The 24,565-nt window shown below is 40.8% G+C and overlaps 1 protein-coding gene across 1 annotated transcript; it reads right to left on the minus strand.

The window, feature by feature from the left end:
• Positions 1 to 1,354: 1,354 nt before the first annotated feature.
• TMEM123 (transmembrane protein 123) lies at positions 1,355 to 17,869 on the minus strand. The gene is made up of 6 exons (XM_066570732.1): positions 17,762 to 17,869; positions 12,808 to 12,876; positions 10,705 to 10,767; positions 5,836 to 6,030; positions 4,281 to 4,434; positions 1,355 to 3,192 (listed from the first exon to the last, which is right to left on the minus strand). The coding sequence occupies exons 1-6, from the start codon at positions 17,823 to 17,825 to the stop codon at positions 3,168 to 3,170; spliced, it is 570 nt and encodes a 189-aa protein (XP_066426829.1). The 5' UTR covers positions 17,826 to 17,869; the 3' UTR covers positions 1,355 to 3,167.
• Positions 17,870 to 24,565: the final 6,696 nt, after the last annotated feature.

Here is a 24,565-nt window from a genome sequence, read left to right on the forward strand (position 1 = left end):
GGAAATAACACAGCAGCTGTGAGGACCACCAGCTGGGACTCCTTCAGTGCTGTCTAGAAAATGCATTTACTTTCTCCACAGGTCCATTCTCATTCCCTCTGCTTCCATATCACAGCTAAATTCTTAACCTCTTGAGTTCTCTAGGCAATTTCCAGTCTCTGATGCCTTCCACTTCGCTTTTGGCAATACTGTCACATTGTTGTTTACATCTTTTTCAACAAAGCCTGTTAAGAATGCTACGTAACTTTTCAGGGCAAAAATGGAGTGGCATGAGTAGGTAAGAGCTCTGAACAAAGAAGAAAGGTATGAAATATTTACAAAAGGATAATGTTCAAGTTACTGAATATTATCACAGCAACATGATCTTGCTTTAACAGCATGGGCTTTTTTTTTTTTAATAAAAACACAAGTATAGCACTACATTTCCAGATTGCCTTGAAGCCTTTGATGCAGAGCCCCATTAAACCAATTAAGCTGGAAGTGCTATGATTTGGTACTGGAATACAGGCTAAAGGAGAGCTGCATGAAAAGGAAAGACCTGTGGGATGAAGGCAGAATGCTGCAGCCCTGAGATGTGATTGTAAGGTTGACCTTGATGTGTTTGAAGGGCAAAAGCAACATTTATGAAAGCTAACCTAAACTGGCCATGTTCTGTAGTCAGTGAGTGACTCCCCCAGCCTGTAGTATTAAATAAAAACACTTTAACACGAAGCATAAACCCATGAATATGAGGGGTAAAATATTTGCATAGGGGTTGTGTGAAAGAGCTGCAATAACGAATCAAATGCCGGCTTAAAACGTGATCCTGTAAATGCAATTCCTTGCTGTGTCAGCAGAGGGGCTCCTAAGGCAGTCAGAATTAGGAACTGCATTGCTCGGCCACCAGCACTGAAAGAAAACACACGCACAGTGGATGGACTAGAAACGATTGAATCATCTTTACAAGTATTAGTAAACTCAGTTAAGGAAGGGCTGAATGACCATAGCATCAGCTCCCTTTATAAATCAGTAAAAAAACTGGGATTTCACTTCCTGTTGGAAAGCAAAGATAAAGTAAAATTCATCAATTGCACTGCCCTTTGTCTAGATTCCAAACACCTGAAAGGAGGTCTGGTTTTATGTTTGCACTGACACTTCTGAAGTCTTAAGCAAATACTTTTGCTTTACTAACAGTAATAATTAGATTACAGAATAAATTAAAAATTATTGAACTAGGCAAAAATGAACTAGGTCTGGTATTCTAGCATTTAAAAGTATATATAGTGGATGCTCTTATGAAATGGTTATGACTCTGGAAAGGACTGAGGGAATTATAAAACCAGCTAATAAATTAAAAATTCAACTGAAATTAATGTTGTAACTCCAAAGATTTAATTTTATTTGTCTGTACAGCAGAGGTGAGACATCCCAGTAACTGAGTTGCACTTAACTACCTTAACTTCTACAAAGTAAGGAATTACAGTTCTATGAAAGAATTGTTTCCATAACTCTTCAAGTCAAATCCAGTAATATTCCACCAAACAATACAATTAAGAAAAAATACAAAAGTTGCTTCAAATCATTCTCTCTCCCCCAACCCTCAAACGCAGTAAAAAAATGAAACAGCCCTGTTACCCCCTTTTAGGTGAGTAGCTACTAAGATGACTCACTAGCCATGGTTTGCTAGAGTTGGCTGTGCCTTAGAAACAGTTTTACTTATTCCATGTGAAAAAGGAAAAACCCCCATATAACCACTTTAACACTGCATCTCAGAATAAACTATTGCTTAAGAAAATAATCTGTTCCAGAGTAGTTACATTTTCCCTGATGAGTTGTTCCCCAGCCCCCAACAGGCCTGTGTGCAGTTCCCACTGTGACTTTCCTCACCTGTCACCATCTCCCCTGTGCCCAGCATGAGGGACTGGTGGCAGCAGTAACCAGGACAGTCAAAACTTACATACCAACCCTCTTCAACAGGGATGGGTCTAAAGTGAAGCCTGAGCACGACTGAACAATCATTCAGTGGCTTAAAGAGATGCAGGCCTGTGTTTCCTGATCCTTGTTCTAGTTTTTCTTACAGCAGTGGAAGTCAGGAGCCTATCTGCTGAAGTCAGCAGGTTTACCTGAGTGGTGACAGATTTACCTGCAGAAGTGACATGGGAACAGCACCAGCCATCCTGCACGGGACCCCCGGATCATTTGAGCCTTCAGCGAAAGGTATGCTCAGAGATGCCCCAGTGCCTTCAGCTGGGCTTTTGACCAGACCTCTGTTCATCTGTGCAGCAGGACCAAGTTCTGAAAACAGCTGTAAAAATGCAGTTTATAGTCTGCTAAAATGCTGTCTTATAGGTTTTCCCTTCTTTATATAACTTTGAATTATTATCAAATGCTGCTAAAACACTGCAGACAGCTTCATAACAATAAAAACCAAGAGCCAAGTGATTGCTACCTTCAACTTAAAAGCCAATTTTAGAATTTTTTTATATTTATAATTGCAAAATTACTTTTCTCCATTTGCATTAAATCTTCAATTGTGCAAGCTTCATTAGGACATGCTAGAAAAAAAGAAGCTTTTAGAGAAAAGGGTTATGGATGGATACTTCCACTCTGTCCATGTTTCCTGTGGCTACTCTCCTTATACAGCCTATTAAGGAAAGTGTCTGCAGCTCACTGGCGAGCTAATGACTGACATTTAGGAGTAATCATTATCATCTTCTATACAGTTATCTAACCACACCTCCTTTGAAGCCTATTAAAAAATTAAGTGAGTTGTTCAAAACCTGAAATTTCTAAACTAACATTCACATCAAACTTCAAAATAAATACAATTTAATACAAAATTTTAGAAAAAAACCCCTGAACTTAGAATCACATGGATGCAATTGCCTGTGCTAGTAATTAGCTATTTCAGAGAGCTCTGTGTGTACCTTAAAATGACTCAATATGTGATTTTCTCTAAATCCGGTTACAAGTACTGGAAAAAGAAAATACTGTCTCTACAAAGTGCTGAGTTCCTCTTACAAGAGCCAATGTAAAAATCAGGATGTTTAAAAGCTTCTCAACATTTTGCAGGATAACACCCAAGACAGGTTTAGAGACTGTGATAATCTTCATGAAAGAAACTCTTTCAGTAGTCAGAACAGCTGTGACAGGATGGGTTTCCAACACTGTCTTCTCTGAAGTCTCCTTTAAATGATGGCATCGTGTTCATCACTGTAACAGAAACACAGTAATAAACGTTCTGCACTACAAGCAACAGTCCACATGAGAAAGAGCCACCCAGATGCTGCTGAGAAGGTTATTTTGTGAGCACAGGATGCCTTGCTAGGAAGGAGTAAGGACACACTGATCTGGGAGTTACAGTCCTCTCTGAGCCAAGCCTGAATTTAGCTGAACAGTTTTGTTTTGTCAACACTCCTCCAGCTTCACTGGCCTCATTAACACCTTGTCTTTCACATGTCATTCATGCATTCTTACATCAGCTGTTGCTCAGGCCTGTTTATCCTATCTGTCTTACCTATACCAGTAGTAAAGTTAATCAAAGCTACTGCACAAGCTCAGCAGCAGGTTCCCTTTGTTTTAAAGATGCTGTTGACGTGAATTTTACAATACCCATTCATGAACACCACTTTGGGTAAAGGTGCAGCAGGGACTGGCTTCATTCCATGACCAGTAAGGAGGAGTTAAGATGGAGTGAAAAAAAGGCCTGAACACCAGTATCCCAACACTGTAACAACATCACCTCACTTAGAACAAGCTTCTTGACTGAGATGGATGACACTGAAGAGGAGAAGTAAAGCAACCTAGTTCTTATACTAAATCTGGGTGAGTCCTGAAGCCTGGAGTAGAGCCGAACATAAATAATAGCAAGTGAGATGGTAAGATAAGAAATTGGTAAGGATAAGAAACTTTGATTAGAATTCACTATACATTAATGGCAAGGGGGACAAAACCACCAAAGAATGAATAGACAGAGTCCAGGAGAAAGAAGAAATCTTGCAAACTGCAGGAAGTTTCAGTGAAATGTTAATTATTCATGGACTAGCTAAAAGACAAGGATCCTTCTAAAAAGAATAGAATTATTTTATATAATAGATGAGAGAAAAGAAAAACACACAGAATACAGGCATATGAAGAATGGCAAAAGTGGTGAAAGACAAAACATCAGAGTTAAATCTCTTAATGATACTAATATAATGTACATTAAACAAATGTAACAGACTTCATTCTACCCATTTGGTTTTTCTTTTCCCCCTCAAGAAAGTAATAAATGGCCAAGGGACAACCCCTGGGGAACTTACATGGTTCTGTACTGAATACCTCTTCTGGAGTGGTAAGTTTTGCATCCGATGTAGAGAATGACTAGGACTCCAAGAGTCAGCACAATGCCACCTACAAAACTGCCCACATCAAATCTGGAGGTTTTGACTATGACAGCCTCTGATTTTGATGTGGCTGAAAAGAAGAAAACAAAAGGCACATTTTACAGAGCTTGCAAAATTGTGTTTGGAGGGACTACTCTACATCCTGCCCTCACCATTGATTTATCACCTAAAGACCCACTTAGACAAATTTAACCAAGATCAACTGACAAGACACAAGCCAAGCACACACACGTAGGGCTCTGGTTTTAAGTGCCATCTTCTGGTGACATGGGCACAGCTAATCCAGCTGCTTGCCGTCTCTGCAAGACCAACTGCTCCTTCTCTCCACCTCCCTTCTTCCCCCTGCCTTTTCTCTCCCCCACTCTCCCCTCCTTCTACACATGGAGCTCCTGCTCTTCTTAGGCGAGTTCTAGTGTTTTTCATACCCTCCATGAGCCAATTTAACTCACTAAGGTGGCCTGAGATGAACCCAAGCATAAAAGGAAGCTGCTTTCATTCAGATGAACATAACTGAGTCATCCTGCAAGAGGGGGTCCAACAGCCTCCAAGTCAGTCAGCACAGTGGGAGCAGAACACTTGGTGGCAATGAGCTGTTGGGATTGCTTTACCTTGTCTCATGGAATTGTACCTTCACAGTCCCAAGTGAGATCAGCCCTGCAGCCCAACACAAATATTGACACAGACAACATGGCCTCAGATAAGCCACAGCTAGAATTGGTTACATCTGCTACAAACTCGCACCAGTCTGTGCCTGGTTCTATTTGTACTTGCTACATACAGAGAGAGTTACATGATCAACCTCAAGTTCTTCTGGTGACACCTTCACTCACCCAATGACGCTTCACTGATATGTGAGCACTCCTGATGTGTTCAGAAGTGCAAGCATGAAGTGATGGGAACACAGCCAAGTGCAAGGTAATACTGAATTCTGCACTCACTGCTTTTGTATTACCAGGTACAGTTAAACTGTATTTGACAACTTTTACATACTGGGTGACCCATGCACAGTCATGCTTTATTCTCGGTTAGGGTAACTTTCATTACATTGCTAACAGAACTCAGTATTTTTACCAAGCCAGTAGACAAATTCTGAGATACAGGTCAGCTGCGAAAAAGGAAGTATTAAGAGATGAGTTCAAATAAACTGCAGAAAGGAGAGCTGACCAAACAGAAGCTGTATTCAAAATTGAGGCTTTCTCCTTTGCATTGCTGATCTCCTTGCTGGTGGCTGCTGGATAAGACCACTTGCACTTTTTTTTCTTTTCCCTAAATCTGTCAAGTCTCTCAGTAAGCGGAGTACTCAGAGCAACGTTTTCCAGGTTAGTAATGAATTCCCACTTTACTCTTGCTTTTTAGCATGGAAATGCCTTCTTTCTTCTTTTATTTTTTACACTGCTGTAGAATGAACTGTTCTACAACCCATGTGAATGTGCATCCAAGCCTTTATGAGCTTGCTGAAATGCGAACTCACCTGTTACAGAAGTGGAGGAAGTCTTAGAAGTGGTCACCACTGTAATGTTGCCTTGTGGCGATGTGACTGGCGAGGCTGTGGTGGGTGTCACTGTCTGGCTGGTTCTGGTGGGCTGAGTTGTCAGGACCACAGATGTGGGGGTGGTGGTGTTGGGCTGACTGCTACTGGTCACGTGAGTAGTACTGCTGGACACTCCTGGAAATTTTTGTGATACCACGCAGAAAAATTAATCAAAATAAACAACTGTACACTCATTGAGTAAGACCACATTTATCATGGCCAAAGAGAACGACAGAGTAACAATGAAAATGCCACTGCATGGTGTCCAGGCTTGCATACAGACTCTCCTTTGGGAAGATCTGATTTCTGGGCCTCAAGGTCAAGAATTATTTAAAGGAAAGGCTATAAAGAAAACCTGGATAATATGGATAATATATGATGGGTTTTAGGTGAGTCAGCTTTTTTTTTTTTGGTAACACCAAGTTCCATAGAATCATGACTAACTTACAAGATGTTAAAATGCAATAAAATTCAAGAGTTACTTTTGATTTGAAGTGCCTACATTTTCAACAAAGCTTTTCTGGTAAGAACAGGGTTTGCACAAAAACACTACCCCCCAATTTCAGTAATGATTTAATCTTTCATTTGCTTTTGAATGAAACACTAGCATTACTAGGGTTCCATATACATTAAAATATACCACAGAGAATTCTGAATTTATGTGGTAGGGATAAAACATGATAAAATTTCTATTAAAGTAAATGTACTGCTTAAGTAATTTATTTAGTCTTGCCAAGGTTAAAACAAAGGTGGGAATGCTTTTTCTCAAGTTTCATTGACGCAGTGTCTTTTACTTTACTTCTGCCTTACACTTCCCCTTCCCTCCTCAAAAAACACTAATGAACTGTTCAGAATAAAAATACCATTATACAAAACTCAAGAATAATAGAAATTGCTATTTATAGCAAAATCCTTAGAACTTTCATGGAAGGCAGCCAAACAGAATGATTGTAAGACAATTACTTATTTTTCTAAGAAGGAACTAACAAGAAACATGAGTCTGTTATGCAACTAAACATTTCTCTAGGCAGAGAGTAGTATGCAAATAGCTTTTATGTATGAAAGAATTCTAGAGAGAAACAGCTCCTTCGCAGCTGTCTACTGTTGTAGATACTGTCTATTGTTTCTATAGCTCCACACAAGCTGGGCTCATTTTACACCCCTTGAAAACTTTTCAACATGGAATTTCAAATATCTAATCATATATAATTATCGATTACCTAATCTATTCTATTATCTATCTAGATCTATTATCTAATTATATCCATGTTTTCTTGAAATTGTCTAAAAATAGAAAAATTGGAGGATAGTTTCATCTCAATTGTAGAGTAACCGTGATGCTCGATTTCTGCCTTTTTTTTATACAGCATTTAAAATGCTTCTGTAGAATAAAATTCTTGTTTGTGTAAAACATGAAGAACTACATACAAAACTGTCTTTGCTAAAATTTAAGTATCACAGCTTCCAGTGCTGATATGAGTATCAAAAACTTAAAAAACTCATCAATATAACAATGTAAACATGCAGCAAGTAACTAGCCTACACAATGCTTCTGAGACATTTAGCATTAAAACTACTGAAATACCAAAATAGAGACTCCTTTGTAAATGTTATTTGTTTTCCTGTTCTTTAATGTTATAACTGTATAGTGCCATAAACCCAGAAAACCCTCTGAAATAAGTATCCATTGAGGTGGAACAACTGGAACACTATATTAATTTGCTTACCTTGTTACCATTATGAAAATTCAGTTCCTCTGTGAAGCATGCATAAAATACATCAGATATAAAATTCAGGGCACGTTTTAATACTGACAGGTAAAACTCCCCAAAGGCACAATGATCCATAAATATCAAATGGTTCCTCATTGCAGGCAGCAAGCAAGGAAATGTCTACGTGGAAACCAGACCTGGTATGTACATGACACCACACCTGGTATGTACATGACATGAAACCACACCTGGTATGTACATTCCTAACATAAGAGATACCAAAAAAAGGGCAATCTGGATGCAAGTGTCAAGCAGTTTTCTCTGGGTTGTTTTTGAGCCGAGATTTCTGAGTGTCAAAGAGCCTTCTGTTTCTGAGCAATACAACGGCTAACTGTTAGATGTGTAACATTATAAAATGATGTTGCACCAAGCTGGTACTCATTCCATGGGTACTAAATTACCCTACGGAACACCTGAGCCATGATGAAAAAAATCCAAACATCTATGAGGGATTTCAGCACATTTGCACATTACTTTTCCCCCCTCTCTTTTCTAGTAGCAAGCCTTCTTTTTTTTTACTTAATCAAGATTACAGCCCTTGGTGATGTAACTTTAACAGTAAAATCTGTCTAATCTCTAGACCTATCTTTCATAATGCATTTAGCATCAATCATTTCAAAACATCATTGGGAGGCCATCTGAGGCAGCTGGAGAATTTGGGAAGCTGACATGAATCAGGCACGAATCTGTTCTTCTCTATCTTTGAAAAATCTTACCTGTACTATTTTACAAACAGAGTGAAGATGAAAGAATATTTGCTAGCAAGATCTGTCCTTTTATCCTTTATTTCCCTAATTACTTTTCCCCCAAAAGATCAGCTGGGCATCATAAAACACTGCACTAAACAAACCCTGACTGCCTGAGTTGGATGCATGCCAGTAATATAGTTCAGGTTTATGATGCTTTGTTTTTAAGTGACAAGTATTTTACATAGTTTGCTACCTGTGTTTAAGTATTAAACAGCTATGTTATAATCATCAACTTAAAAAAAATATATACATAGCATATAGATTAGAATCCTTAGAGCACTAAAGGAGTCGCAGCATGTGCTGCTAACTCAACAAGAATGAGCACAAAACTTAAATTGTGTAAGCACTGTGCTAACATGCAAGATTATTATGGAATGCCCTTCCTAACATAAATACTTTCTCTTGCATGGAAAATGACTGAATGAAACAGACTTTTGCTTCCTTCATGAAGAGCTTCCTTCCTCCCCCCCTGAAAAAATAACAGCAGAGACTTTAAACAAAATTAAGTACATATACCCACTAGTCTTTATTCTGAAGAGGTTGAGACAGATAACCAAAATACATGAATACTGCATTAAAATCTACTACATTTCTAATGAGGGAAAAAAAGACAGAAGAAGGGGAATCACAAAACCTTGCAAAGCAAGGCACAGCTGTTAGGTTTATCCTGTCTAGCAGTAAAGGGCTCAGGCTTCTTTTTAGTGTTGTTATCCAAAACTAGTAAAACTCAGAGCTCTCCAAGAAACCTGCAAGGGCTGGAGCAGAAGTCAGAAGGAGCACAGGGTGGCTGAAACACTGTGGCTTCACACACTTAGGGGATGGCCATAAGGCAACAAGGAGATTACAGAAATCCCTGGACTTTCCAAGTCAGACATGCTTGAACTGCTACACTGCAGGCAATGGAATGAGACACTGTACCACTTGCTTCCTATTAAAAGGAAGGTCTTTGCAAAGACCTTTGTAAAGACCTTTGGGGTTTTTTTATTTCCAGTGACTATTTTATACTTAAATGAAAAAAACAAGCATCTTCTGAGTGTGCTAGCTCAGAGCTTATCTGGAAATTACAGAAACAAAATATAAGAGTTGAACTAGAAATGAAATTACATACCTGGGCCTTTAGGATCAGCATAAAACTCCACAAATACACAAAGCATCTTAAGCAGACAAAACATTTCTGTCCTGCTTTCACATGGCTCAGCACAAAGGAGCCCCAGATTCTAGCTTCTCTCAGATGCAATATTCTATCTGTGCACCACAGCCTGAACAACTGCATGACATTAACTTATATCCAGTCCTTACTAATGCAGTGAAATCTCTCTGTGCAAGTTCTTCCAGGAGATGAATGTTTTAACTCCCTTTTTTAACTTACTTACAGTTATTTTGGCAGGTTGTGAAGGAAATACAGTAGTGCTAGAACAATGAAAACACACTCATGACAAATTGTTCCACTTGACTGATACTGGCTTAAATGTCGCTATTTTGTGCTATGAGCTCTCTCTAAGGATTATTTTCTGAGGTATATTAGGTGCCCTGAGGTTGTAGTGAGGTGAGCATCGGTCTCTTCAACCATGTATCAAATGAAAGGACAAGAGGAAATGACTTCAAGTTGTGCCAGGGGATATTAGAAAAAAAAAATCACTGAAAGAATGGTTAGGCATTGGAATAAGTTGCCTTATGGGAGCTGGTGGAGTCACCATCTCTGGAAGTGTCCAAGAGAAGCCTGGATGTGGCACATGGGGATATGGTTTAGGAGTGATTATGGCAGTGCATAACTGATGGCTGGACAGATGATCTTGAAGCTCTCCTCCAACCTTGATGATCCTATGATTCTGTGAGTCTTATGTTAAAGGAAATGGAGTCCTACTCTTGAAACTCAAGCTCCCAGGATTTCATTATACCCTAAATCTGTTTATTGTGAAATAACATTAAACAGATATGCACTGTTTGCATAACAACCTATTCATCTTCATGAAAATGGAAGAAGCTTGCTTAAAGATGAAGAATAAACATTTAAAAAACCCAACTTCTCGCAATTCTTCCTCAAAGTTAAATTTTGATTCCTGTGTTTAAATGGCAACAGAAATATAATTATTAACGAAGTATGGTACCTAAATTTGAGAAACAATATAGCTTCTTTTCAGAGTTGTTTTACATGTTGCTTCCCAGCCTTAAAATGGTAACACCTATCTCAAATACCCACTTTTGATGGCCTGTTCTTTAGAATTTGGTATGATCAGGGTTAGGTTTGGAACTAACTTCTAGGTTCACAGTAATGAACAGATACATACCTCCTGTAGATGTTGCTGTAGTTTGTGTGGATGATGCAGTGGCATTGGGTGAACTGCTATTGTCTTCAAGGAAAAAAAAGGCAACAAGAAAATCAGTATCATTCATTTTAATTTTAACATACTATATTTAAGGTACCCACAACACAATACTGTCCTCAGGGTATCTGTGCTTGGAGACTACAGTTGGGAATACAGCAGAGAGTAGCCCATCCCAAAGCAGATGGTTTTTATCCCTCTGCAAAATGCTTCCAGATCTCAGTGCAGCAAGAACAGAGTATGCACAGCAGTGCCCAAATGGCTTGCATCTGATTCTTTACACATCCTCTGTTTGTTGTCTTTCACTTCTATGTCATGTTTTATTCTGTTTCCTGCAAAATAGCCATACTGTCACTAATTTTCTTAACCTACTTATGCACTATGAGGGAAGACAGCTTTTTATTTTTATTCCTCTATTTCAGTTCCATTTTCCGTCTCTTGATCTTTTCTTTCATTTTGTTGCATCTCTGCTGCAAACTGGGATGATACTGGGAATATACTGCAGTCAAGTAGGGGCAGACAGATACTCAGAGAAACATCTTACTGCATACCTAAGTTCCCTACACAAAAAAGTCCCAAGAATGTACCAGTTTCCACTGGTAAAATGCAACCCAGTCCTAGTGGGTTTGCCTTTCTCTCCTTTGTTTCACTTCTCCTTTTCCTGTTCTCTTTTTCTTGTCCCTCCTTCCTCCTTATAGTCCTCCTTCCTGCTTCTAGGCTTCTCAGGCACCCCCCCCCACTCATTTCTCTCCACATTGCTGCATCTCTCTTCAGAGATTAAGTGTCCCTTCCTCCTGGCAAAGATCTACTGGGCTGTTCCTGGGAGTGTCACTGCCCATACCTTCCTCCCTTCATTCTGCACTGTTGTGAATGCCAATTCAGTGACCATTCTTTCCTCTGAAGTAAGTCATCTTTTACAGCACCCTCCAACACTGGCAGGGCTATGTGCCTTGCAACAGCTCTGCTGCTTTTCAGCATGGCTGAAGAACAAAGTATAACCTCAGAGATTAAGAGGAGAGCAACAGAGTTACTGCAATCAAGAAGTAGACCTACACCTATTTCCTCTGAATGGATCTGCGGTTCTTACCACTGGAAAAGTCTAGTCTAAAATTCTACATTATAAGCAAGGTCAGGTGAAGAATAAATGCACCAAATTTACATCTTCATACCAAAAAATGGTAGGAGGGGTGGAAATTACAGAGGGCATTATTTTGCTTTTTGTTTGGTATAATCACAGCCAAGTAGCCCCCCACACTGTGTACTGCACAATCAACCCTTACACTGACATAACTGGGACATTAAGTTGCAGATTTAACTGCCTTTGAGAAAGGGTCTATGATTGTACAATTACAAGCACATTCTTTCTTGCATATGTTGACTTTTATTCCAGCATAAGCCATGGATATGCCTGGGGTTAAATTTTTTCCACACAGGCCCAACACTGTAACCAGAACACATCTTTCAGTTTTCCCCAGGTTCTAAGTGCTTACTTTGACAACCCTGCGACAGCTCTGGATGGGGACTGCATGTTCATACAGGTAAAAAGGAGCCACATCTACTGCCTGGAATTTGGGTGTGAGTCAGTATTGCAATTGACACCAGAGTGCGTTAATGAGCAGAGTATTGTTGGCCAACAGCAAATGAGATGACTGAAGTAATACTGGGCAAAAATTACTCAAATGAAAAAATGCCTTGCCTTTACATGAAGATCACTGAATTCTAATCTAGCACAATTCTTGGTTCTCCTTTTAACTGTAAATTCACGTTGCCAGGTGTTTCTAGTTCTATACACAATATTTTCCCATTTTACTTCTCCTCTCTCCGTTGCTCTGGGGTACCCAAGGATATGAGAATTGAATTGGGTTTTACCGTTCCCCTTAAATATCTTTAATTGTGCCAGAATAGATGTGGCAATCAGAGTACCTCCCTTCTGCCCTACAGCTGCTCACAATTCAGTAAAATAAAATAAAGGGCAAATTATTACAAGACAGTTTAAAGAACATAACAATGCATATTGCTTTTCTTGATGCTACTGAGGAGCAGCAACAGAAATGTCAAAAGTATTACCTGGCAACCTATTGCCTGGAATTGGAGTAGTGCTGTTCGCATCTTTAGTGCTGTTTGTCTCTTCATTACCTACATTAAAAAACACAGGAATAATAAGATTGTTTTAGGTGGAAGAAGAAAAATAGGTATAGCATCTGCCACTTGCTTTGGGCATATAAATGACTAATTTACCATGGACAGGAGCCAGTCATAATGATGATATAGAAGCATGTTAGCACAACAGCCTGCTCTGAGTGCATTAAAAGTGACATCATTTATACTACCCAACCACCAAATTAAACTCCTCCTATCCTTTATCTTCTCCATCATCCCCATCCCAAGTTTTCATCTTCCTTAAGATGAAATGAGACCAAAAGAGGAAAAAATCAGGCACATTCCTTCAGTAATAGCATCTGACCTAAATCACCTACAGCAGAAGAGAAAGAATTTCTCACTTCTATCTTTTCCTGTGAAGCTTGCCAGGCCTTTTCAGGCAGATAGGTGCTTCTCTGGCCCTAAACGGACAACATGATAACACAATGAGCTCCACTAAGAAGTTACGTTATTCAGTTTGGGACTAAGGGCATGTTAATGCATCCACTGAGCATTTGGCAGGTGGGAAATGGGACTGAGAATGATCACACCTCCAAAGAAGTGAAATTTAAAGATAAACCACAGAGAATGAATAGATTGACACTATCACACATGCAAGAGGATCAGTCGTGGATTCTGCCTTCGACAACCAGTTTAGTTCTGATCACCTAATATCGTGTAAAAGACAAGCAAATAACCTGAACTGAGTATCACAGAAATAGGGCATTTTCTCCATGCTTACAAAACCTTAGTCAAGGTCTCAAAATGGTGAAGTTTGCAAATACAAATGGCAAAATAACTCATTGTATCTCATCCCTACAATATCAAGACCAAGGGCAGCACTGCCAAGTATGTAACACTGTTTAATTAGGGAGATTAGGGGAAACAAACAAACAAAGGATGGGACACTGCTAAACTAAGCTTCCCCAGAGAGGACCAAATCCTGCAAAAACTGTTCTATATCCCCACATTAAACAATGATCTGATTGGGAAAGCTAAGCCACCACAAAACTGACACTACATCCTTCTTTAACAGCACACAATGTTTTTTTCTGCAGAGAAATTTTTTAACCAGTAGAAAGGGCTCAGTATATTACTGGTTGAAAGAGACAGGCAGGGAATAGAGATGGAAGTAAAGGCAGGTCTGTCTCAGGTTAGTTCAGATCAGCTTGGACTGCACATGTTGAAATATGTCAAGGACCTTATCCAGTTTAAAAGATGATTATTTTTTTCCTTCTTAAACAAACCAAAACACTGGTAAGTTTCTTAGTTTGAATAACATGCACTAGCTCCAGAATATAAATACTCCTTAAATGGGGTTTTGCATAAGCATATTCCACATTGGAACACATCGCAGTGAATGGGACAAGGGAGATAAAAGAACACCTTAAAATGATACTATTCCCAAAGTGTTCTCTAGCCTGAGACTGTACCCTTGAATTTGAAGCTGCATGAATCACTGCAGTGGCAAGTAGGAGACTTCAACGGAGGCAGAAGGGACTCCTGGGTTAAGCAAAGCAAAAAGCACCACAGCTTTTATGCAGTGTTGGCTCTGACAAGTAGAACCTCTCATCCCAGACCACAGGCTTCACAGTTCAACTGTCCCAAAGCAAAACAGGGAGGGGTTCTCCAGGAAGGGCCTTCTCCAGGAAGCAGAAGTGCAGGGGTTAAAAATCCACACTGGCCCAGGTGTAGACACACATGGGCTTGCACAGGAAGGAAGGGGAGAGAGCCAGCAGCCAGCTGCAGCATCCTGTGCATGAGCAGAAGCAGAGCTCTTAGGGCCACAGCATCAGCTGCAACATGAATCTTAAGCTTATGAATCTTAAGCAGAGAAACTCTGTGCTGAGGTTTACTCTCCCTGTGACCCAGAAGAGAGAGGACAGAAAGAAAGGATCTCCTGCTTTCATTTTTCACAACTAAAAAGAACCAACACAAGGATATACCAAACTGAGAACTGGATCAGAGCACCACATACCGGAAAAGGACAGAGATGAGGGATCAACATGATTTTTGTCCAACAACCCTGTTTTGCTCTGTTTAAGGTCAGCACAGATACAGCTAAAAAAAACACAGAACTGAGGCTGGCTGGGGTGTATCTGAAGGCAAGTGTGCTTCCTGTGAAAGCCCCTGTCAGAGTCTGGCATTTCAAGTGCTTTCAGGGCCTCTTGTGGTTTTGTTGCTCTAGTGCGTCAGAAGTCATGAAGCGGAGACAATTTGGATATGCAAACTTTCAAAAGGGCAAAAATCAGCCCAGTTATTCCAGTTTCATAGCTGGAATTGGGATTTTTGAAGTGGCAGAGACTGAAGATTTGTTCTTGTATGTTAAACAAATACATACAGGGTGAGTGATAGGGATAGCTCCGATACCTGCTAAAAATGAAAAGGACAGGATGTTAAATGGATTTGATTTTGCCAGGTCCTGCAAAAATCAACACAGTGGATAACAGTCATTTGGAATCTGTAGTCTCCATCTTAGCCACATAGCAAATTACTATGGCTGATCCCTGGTAGAAGGAACCTACACAAATGAAAGCTGATAGTCAGTCAACTACCTGCATGTGACAAAGGTCAATTTGTTCACTCCAACCGTTACATAAAAGACAAACTCATTTCTAAGGACTCACACACTTTATGTCTAGTGTAGCTAAACTTTATGCTGCAGAAAATGTTGGTATATGAACTCCCAATTTTACTAAGCAGAGCTTTACATACTCATTTTGGGGACATACTCATTTTGGGGACATGGCAAAAGTCATATTTAAAACTCTCTCTGGGCATTTTCTCTTTTCAAGATTAATGCATAACAGGCACAGAGGGGAGTTTTATGCCCAAGTCATTCTGCTGTTGTTGGTTTAAAACCCCAAAAGCAGAAGCACTGATAATGTGCAGTCCATCAGAAAGGTCACCCACTTGCTCAGTAATCTCTAAGAAATCCAAATGAGGAAGAGCTGAGGTACTGGAATGGTTAAAGCACGTACCTTAGAGCAATATGAATATAAACTCTTCTACACTAAAATCTACACTTCTACCACTCCTCTACACTTCTTCTACACTAAAATCAAAATATCATGCCTGTTTTCAGGCCTGAAGGCTGCTGCTGCTGATGATTTTTTTACTGTGAGTAGCTTTGTACACGAGTAAGCTCTTGGAAGATGTCACTAGCTATCTTTTCTCAACACAACAGGAAGGGGGTGGGGGCCACTTCCTGCCTGGGAGAGGGGATTTTCCTTACTCAGGTACCAGGAAGCCAGATGGATTTTACATAACAGTGGGAAGGATTTTTTCTAAACCATATTATTTTGGTTAAATAACATTTTTTTCCACTGGCTTGACTGACACATAAAAATAAAACTGTCCAGCAGAGTAAAAGAGCAGCATTATATTGAAATAACCAGTCCGCACAAAAATATTAACTGGAGTGAGACACATCTGCCACTTTCACTTTTTGCATATTGGAGTATTTGATGAGGTTCACACTTCCTCCTGTAGTGTTGATTAGATAATCACAAATGTCTGCTGAAATCAACACAATCTCAATAGTACTTTCTGGAAGTTTCTAAGTGAACAAAGGGAAAAAAAAAAGCTATTTCAACAGATACATTAAACTGAGCCTTAAAAGGGCACAATTTCTTTCAACATATCACAACTGAGCTCCAGAGGAAGCTCACATACAGAGGAAGGACTACAACTGAGTTTGAGGAGTTACGCGAGAGCACCCCTGCCCCAGGAGACTGCAGTGACTGTATTTTGAGTTAAATCACCACATGCACTCAGGAAACTCAGGAAGCAGCATGACAGAAGACAGATCAGTGCAATCTTATATCACATGAAATGACGGGCTATTGTTGTTAAATGGAGGCCATAAGATCTTAGCAAAGCAATAAACAAGTTACTTGCTAGCTCCTTTTAAAAAGAACTTACCCTTCTTTTTAGAAGGGTAATTATAAAGCTGTTTACATTCCTCATTCTATTTTCTAAAAATCAATTTATATTACAACTTCACCAGATTAAACAACAGCATATTAACGCTGCTGGACTGAGATTTCTCGGCAGTATTTACAGCAGGTTAATTCCAGTACCCATCATCTTTTGGCTTCTTTACTTTGGAAAATTGTGTGGCACCGTATGGAACACTTCAGTCTTCTGAAAAGGCAACTCCGGCAGCTCAGACCTCTACGTTTCTCGGTTTATTTCATGCCTGTCAAGGCTGATCCCCTGACTGCGATGTTCTGAGCCCGGGCACAAGGCTGTGCATTTGCTAGAACCGGCCACTACAACGGGGCACTGCTGCGAGCCCCTGCCAGGAGCGCGACAAAGCGCGGCGGCTGTGCCATCCGCACCGCCACTTGAGCCCGCAGCCCCTCGCCCCAAGCACAGCCCCAGAGACGGCAGGGATCGGCCCTTCCCGGCCCTGCCCCGGCCGGACTCTGCCGGGACGCTCCGGCTCCCGGGGGCGGAGCCGCGCCCGCGCATCCCTGCGGGCTCCCTGCGCTCCCCCAGCCCAAAGGCTGCTCGGGGGATCTTCTACCGTTGTTGTTTCTACTTAACAAACACCCCGAATGCTTCCAGCTCCTCCCCGTTTCTGTCACAGCTCCCGGCACGCCGGCTGGGCCCCCTCGGCTCCCGCTCGGGAGCAGAGCGCCAGTGACCGCCGGCCCGTCCCGTCCCATCCCGCTGCCGCGCCCCGGGGCGCTCGGGGGCAGCCAGGGCGCAGCCCCAGCCCCGGCCCCGCTCCGGCCACCTGCGGCGGGACGAGGCCTGAGTGGGCCCAGCGGAGTTGTGGCAGCAGCCGCCAGGCAGAGCGGCTGCGAGGGGCGCAGGGCCAGCCCGTCCGCCCGCCCGGCTCGGCCCGGCCCGTCCCCCCGCGGGCGCTACTCACAGGAGCCGCGGGCGAGCAGCAGCAGCGCCCACAGGGCGCAGGAGGCGCCGCCGAGGAGCCACATGGCCGCGGAGGGGCCGCCGGAGCTCGCCGGGCGCGGTCTGCGCCGTGCCGGGTGAGGGGCGGGCCGGGGCGGGACCGCGGGGCGGGGGCCGGGCTGGGCATGGGCGCGGCGAGGGGGACTCCTCTCTCTTTTCTCCCAGTATTTTCCGGCAGGCTGAGTGGCCGTAAGGGGAGGGTAGCAAGCGGAGAGATGTGTGCCTCACCAGGTGCTACAAAGGTGACACCCGAGTGGCGCTCTGGCGGTCTGTGAGCACCTGTGGAAGCAGGGCCGAGCTCCAGGAGCGCCGCCTGCGAACAGCGCTCACGGCTGGTGATGTCGGGCTGTTTTCCAAATACCATTCAACATCTGCCAGCAGAGCCTCAACTCCGTGGATTTATCTTCCTTGTTAATCATATCCACCTAACCAACACCTGGATTCACTGCACACGCCTTCCCGAGGTGCCTGAAATTTCTCGATATGCTTGGAAAATTGTGAAACAGACTACAAAGGCGATGGGGAAAAGTGAAAGGGAACAATCGTGTTGTTCAGTTCTTTCAAATTTTTCCTGAGAACTTCTAACATAAACGTGGTGATGGGAATTTATTTTTCAAAGGGAATTTGTCGCTAGGTTCTTAAGAGTGAAAACAACTTGAAAAAGTATTTATCAGAGGAAAGACCTATTTTTAATGTGGATAATTAAGGATCAACAGCAAAGCCACAGTAGAATATTTTGCATGTACTACTACACTTATATTCGCTGCAGCACAACGGTGTTCCCATGTTTAGCCACCATTCTGAGCCAGAGAGGGTGAAGTGTCTCACTGAGAGCTCACAGGCAGGTTGTGAAGCTGTACTCGGGTACTGTGTGAAACGTAGCTCACTTCCCTGCAGGCAGATGTGTATTTACACTGTAAGTCTCACCAAGAAAGGGGTGAATAGATATTTTATTCCTTTTTAATTCTAGCCTATTTAGGCCCCTCAGTCTGCATTCAGAGAAAATAGCTGCATGCATTATACTTCCAGCATTCTCTTATGCCTTTGTTCTGCAGAGCTTCCTGTGTGCTTTTCATGATTAAGGTACCCAAGGATCAAGATGCACCTTTTTACTGTGGATTTTCTGAGATGATCCTCCAAAGCTTTTCTTTATGATGGCTGTAGGACTAGTATCTCCAGCTAGCCTAATTCCAGAAAAGCTTAGAAATACTAGTAATCCATATGTTACTAAGTATAAGGGCTTATGGTTACAGAGGCAAAACTTACAGTGAGAAAAACAATAGTAATTTATTAAACTAACTTACATTTAGAGGATATATCTCTCCATATAAGATATATCCGTATCTTTAACATATCTAGATCTTTCAGCTCTTGCACAACTCCAGTGACCACCAGGCTTAACCAGACTGGGAACAATTTATTTGGGAGCATCCTAATTAACATTGCTTAATTTAACTGCAGGAAAAGAGCAGTTAAGATAGATGGAACAAAGAGCAGTCATGGGATTGTGGGAGATAGGAGTGTAGCTAACCTAGAAGTGATGAGTTAGCGGGCACTGAGGCACAGTTGCACAATTGCACAGAATCTTTGCTGTGTAAAGGCAGAAGTGCTGGAAGTTCTTGTGTTGATTGCTTTGCGTAGTCTTGTTTCATTTTGGTGTTTGCTGTTCTGTGGGAGGTGAATTTCAAAGTGTTGGGGTAGCTGGGAGTTTTTCCTACACTGTGAAGGAAGCATTGTGAGAAAACTTAGGAGGAGTAATCGTACACTTTTGGTACATGGTGTAAATAATGATTTCCCATACAGATTCCCACATGAAGATACAAATGGTGAGAGGACTCTTTCCCGCCCAGTTTTGTATGATATCCAATGGCAGGGAGCAGTGAGAATGAGTGCTGAGGGTAACCACAGGAGCTCACCTGGTGCACTTCCACAGGAGCTAAGCAGTGCAGGATGGTGATAGTGACAGGGTCCAACAGTAGCCCCAGTTGAGCTGATGAGCCTGATCCTGGGAGTCCAGTTGGGAAGGAACTGCAGGAGAGGGTTTAGAAACAAGGCTGTGTCATAAATCTAATGTCATTCCAAGGGACACGATATAAGGCTACCACTTTTGTCAGTCTGGAGTCCTTTTAGCAAAATCAGGACAGTTGGGGACAGGCACAGCTGTGCTGCAGCTCAGGCATGGGCTGAAGGCTCAGGCAAGAGCTGAAATAGACCTGCTGGGAGAATGATCATAAACATGTGCATGGAGGTCACAGGTGAGGTTGATCAGGGCTTGTTATGACCAGTTTAGGCTTGCCAGAGCACTCAGAGCCCTGACAGGAACTGCCTGAAGGCAGTTATTTCAGAGGTACAATCTGACCTCTTAGAGGAATGTCCTTGATTGGTGAGAGTTGTTCTTGTGTTGTTGAGGTAGATATGTAACTCTTAGGACATTCACACAAGGATTATAAATTAAAGCCTCACAACAGAATTATCAAAAACCTAAACATCTTAAACATAAACATCTCAGATCCATTTTATTCATGAGATGATAAAATGGCTTTGGAGAGATGGCGAAGGTGAAACAAAACAGGCCCAGCAGAGGGTTAACTCACTAGGATGATCAGTGAAAAACCAGAAAAACTCAGCTTGAAGAAGGAAAGCTTTTTATTCACATGGTGAAACTTGGTCCTCAGGAAAGACCTACAAAGGCAAACCTGGGAACCTAAGATACCAGTTCCAGTCAGTATTCAAAACTGTGGCCTCAGTATTTGATCAGTAAAAGTTTTATGAGCACTGTAGTTTTCTGTACATCCCATCAGCTAGTAACCATTGTTGTGCCGTGGAAGTTCACTTCTGTAATCTCTCATCTCTCGTAGCTGACATACTTGATGAGCTGTCTTGTTCTCTTAAGGAATGTTAATTTAAGTTACAACCAGAGCAGTCACTCCCAGGCTGTACTTGGCTTGGTGTCTGCTCTGTACAGATCCCACTTTTAAATTAGTTTTTATTCTCCACCCCTAAATGCCTTATTCCAAACATAATAGATGACACCTTGCTTCACATCCCATGTAATATTTATATTCTTAGATGTTGGAGTTAGAGCAATACTGCTAGCTTACAGCAAAGTAATTCAATCAGGAAAAGACAGAAACATGCAACATGTTTTGCTGAAATACTAGCAAGGGCAGCTTTAATCCTTGCTTCTTTGCAACGCAGATTTAACACTCGAGCTTTGTAGGAGAGATAACAACATAGGCTGATCAAGGTGTCAATCTCCTTAATCAAAACCGTTAGCAAATCTGGGTTTCTTCATGCAATTTTTTTTTAAGTAAGGAATTAAGTTCTAAATTATATTGACACAAACATGATTAGCCATATTTTTTAAGAAGCAGTGGCCACATGAAGCATCAGCAACTTACAGTGTTCATTGCTAAAACTATCCTGATTTTCTTACCGATCTGTTGGTTTGCCTTTGCATTGTTACAATTTCATCAGCTCAAAAGAGCCTGAGCCCTAATTCTGGCCTTTGCAGGTCATGCATGACTGCTGCTGTTGCAAGGAGTATTTAGCTCTCTTGTATTTTTACTGGAGCCGAGGCTGGCTTGTGCTCACTGATTTTTTAAATTTTTGGTTTCTTCTTTTGTGTTTGGGAAGGAGTAGGATCCTACTGCTCTCCTGGTTTCCATTACTCATTCATCCATACCTGTTAGGAACATATTGCTGTGTTAATTTTTGTGAAAAAAATGTTCCACACACTGATCTGGCCTCATTACAAACCTACTAGAAAATTAATGACATCAAGGCCATTTACTGAGAAAAAAAATAAAATCAAAAATTAGACAGAAAGTGGTTTCAAATAGGGACTAGAAGAGTCTGCAGAAGACAAGTCAATAAAAATTTTGCTTCCTTTATATTTCTGTTTCTAGTATATTCTGGACAATAATACTTGTCCTTTTTTCCCCAGCTGAATATTGTGTTGATATTGGGGAGGATTTCTACTTTTCATTTCTTGAGCAAGCACACAGATTGAGGGGACAGTAGATAGAATAAGAAAACTTATTAGTTTGTATTATAAGAACTAATAACAAAGTAATATTAAATTATGTTATTTAAAAAGAAGTGGGGCAAGCAGCTTTTGCTGATCTTGTCAGAGTCGAGAGGAGCTGGATAATGCAAATGGGTACACTGCACTGACAGGGTGGCCAGGTAAACTCTTAGCTTTTGGATGGATGCTCTTAGTGGAATAAGATGAAGAAGCTACTGCTTCTGGCCTCTATTTTCACTGATCCTGATAATGAAAGTCCTGAATCCAGACTGATTAGGTGTGGTGCAATTGTTAAGCTTACTAGGAGCTGGAGTACATGTCATCTCACAGATTGGCATGCCTTTGCAACAAAAAAGGTAAAAAGCAATTACAGAGTGTGGTTTGGAAACATGACTAATATTTATCTGACAGATCTTTTTGCAATAGTCCTTCTATGTTTTATCTCTTTTCTCAACACTTTGAGTGACATGAGGGTGTCACAAGTGGCTTTGAAAAACATGATTTTTATGCAGTTTTTTTTCTATGCAGTGACATTTCTGGGAGAGGTGTGCCTTGAAAAATCATAGCAGAGGGCAAGGAAAGAAAACAACAGATGGTTACATTCCCAGTGTAAGTCTGTAAGTCTCCTTTAGACAGTATTCTCTTTCTTTGCATTACTTGCATTGTATTATCTGATTAGCAGTCTCTTTTATTCAAATATTTCTGTTATTCTTTTTATTCAAATAAAAATTAAAATAATCATAGAAAGATGGCAAATAATATTCGACTAAGCAGGAATTAAAAGAGTGCTGTGCCAGTTCTCATGACATAATCTACTGCAGAGACACCTGAATCATAAAAAATTGTCTTACATGCCATGTCAAAACTTAGATTGTACCATGACTTTGGGAAGTTACCAATATATTTTTATAAAATACCAGTATTGTCTTGTTGACATTGACTTAGATTAATTAGTTTCTGAGAATTCTAGGGGGTTAAAATAGATATAATGAAATATTAAAGAAAAACTATTTAACTGTTGAAAAAAGTCTGCCCTGGATTTCGTGCACTATATGGTAATGTTGCAATTGATAAATCCAGAATAGCAGCCATATGCATCTTCAGATGAATCTATAGGGAATTCCATGCCCAGTAGGTGTTTTCTAGGAGAAAAAATGTAAGGCAGTGAAATGTTTTCCTTTAACAGCCTTAGGTGAAATCCTACAGAGACAGAGAAGAAAACATCCCAGCTGTGGGCTTGAAATGAAGTGACCCTGTACTGAGGTCTGCATGGAGCCCATGTGCCACAGGTTGAACTCTGCCTCCTGCTTTATCCCATTGACCCAAAGACATGGCTCATGGCCCTTACCAACATTCTGCCCACTGTGACCCAGCCACCTCAGCACTGGGGGAGCCAGGGCTGATGGAAGGCCCAGAAAATTACAAAATTTCTTTTAAAAAACAGCTACATTAAACTCCACAGTTAAAGCACTCAAAAATTCCCAAGATGAGGTTTTCTCTGCCAAGCCTGGCTTATTCTATCTAATCTTCACTACCATCCCAGTCTCTAACATTCAGACTTCTCGTTTTCTATTTGAAAAAAATCATTATATAATTTTACTACCAATACATTGTTCACAGTCTTATCTAATAAGCTTCCTTTGCAGTCCTTTTGCTTCCTTTAAAAGTGTCTGCTGATGTAATTGTAAAAGATGTAATTGTTTTTATTTTTAAATAGCTAAGCTTTCTAGATCAGCTGCAAAGAATTCTCAACTTCAGACTATATTAATTCAGAGCCTAGCACTCTGTGACAGTGTATTGCAAGGAAAGCAGCATTGAGCAGTCTACTTCAACTACAGGGCTGCCAAGTTTTTCCTTTTTTTCCTAATTTTTTAATTTTAATGTTATTGAATATCCTGAAATAAGATGAAATTTCTATATATATGTTCTTGTTTGTTCTTATTTCTGTTGAGGAAAACAGTTGAGAAAATTAATCAGTCTTGGTGTATAAAGCACAGACCAAACTCTTTCTGAAAGCAAGAGTTTGTGATTTAGCAGCTGAAAAAATCTGTAAATTATGTCTGTCATAGAATTCCTTGTTTTCATAGTGGGAACTATGGTACTCTCAGAATGGATGAGTAGATTGCGCTGCAATATATTTAATTCAAATAGATGTAGTGGCAAAATTTTACATGTGAAGTGCAGAAGCTACAGGTGCTTGGAGTTGACAAAAATACTCTAGACATAGGATCCTTTTTAAAAGCAGGTTCCTTGCTTTCAGAATTGATAGTCTTAAAATGCTTTCATCCACATTAACTGATCCTTTTTTCCAGATAGTAATTATGACTGATATTTAAGCAAGGACTGCAGATATGTCTGTTGTTGCTATGAAAATGCAAGTGAACTAGGTCATTCCTGCAATATGCCGCAACATGAGTCTTCATTTTGTAAATGTTTTAGATTCCAGAGGATTTACTTCTGTTTCTGCTCAAATCTACCATAAAAGTAAGACGAAATATTTATACTGGAGTTAGTTTGGTTAGACCATCATTTTGTTTGCAGATTGGGTCACCTTTAGGGGAATTAACAGTTTATGAGCTGCAAACTTGTTTGGGGTTTTGATACACTGCTCATTGAGTACCAGGATACTGGCACACATGGGCTAATGCTGTAGCAATGACACAATGTAGCTGGAAAGCACATTCTCCTCAACCAGCCAGGGTGAAGTATCAGACTTTGGTCCTGAACTGAAAAAATGTG

The sequence above is a fragment of the Molothrus aeneus genome, chromosome 2 (assembly GCF_037042795.1).
Source record: "Molothrus aeneus isolate 106 chromosome 2, BPBGC_Maene_1.0, whole genome shotgun sequence".
Taxonomy (NCBI): domain Eukaryota; kingdom Metazoa; phylum Chordata; class Aves; order Passeriformes; family Icteridae; genus Molothrus; species Molothrus aeneus.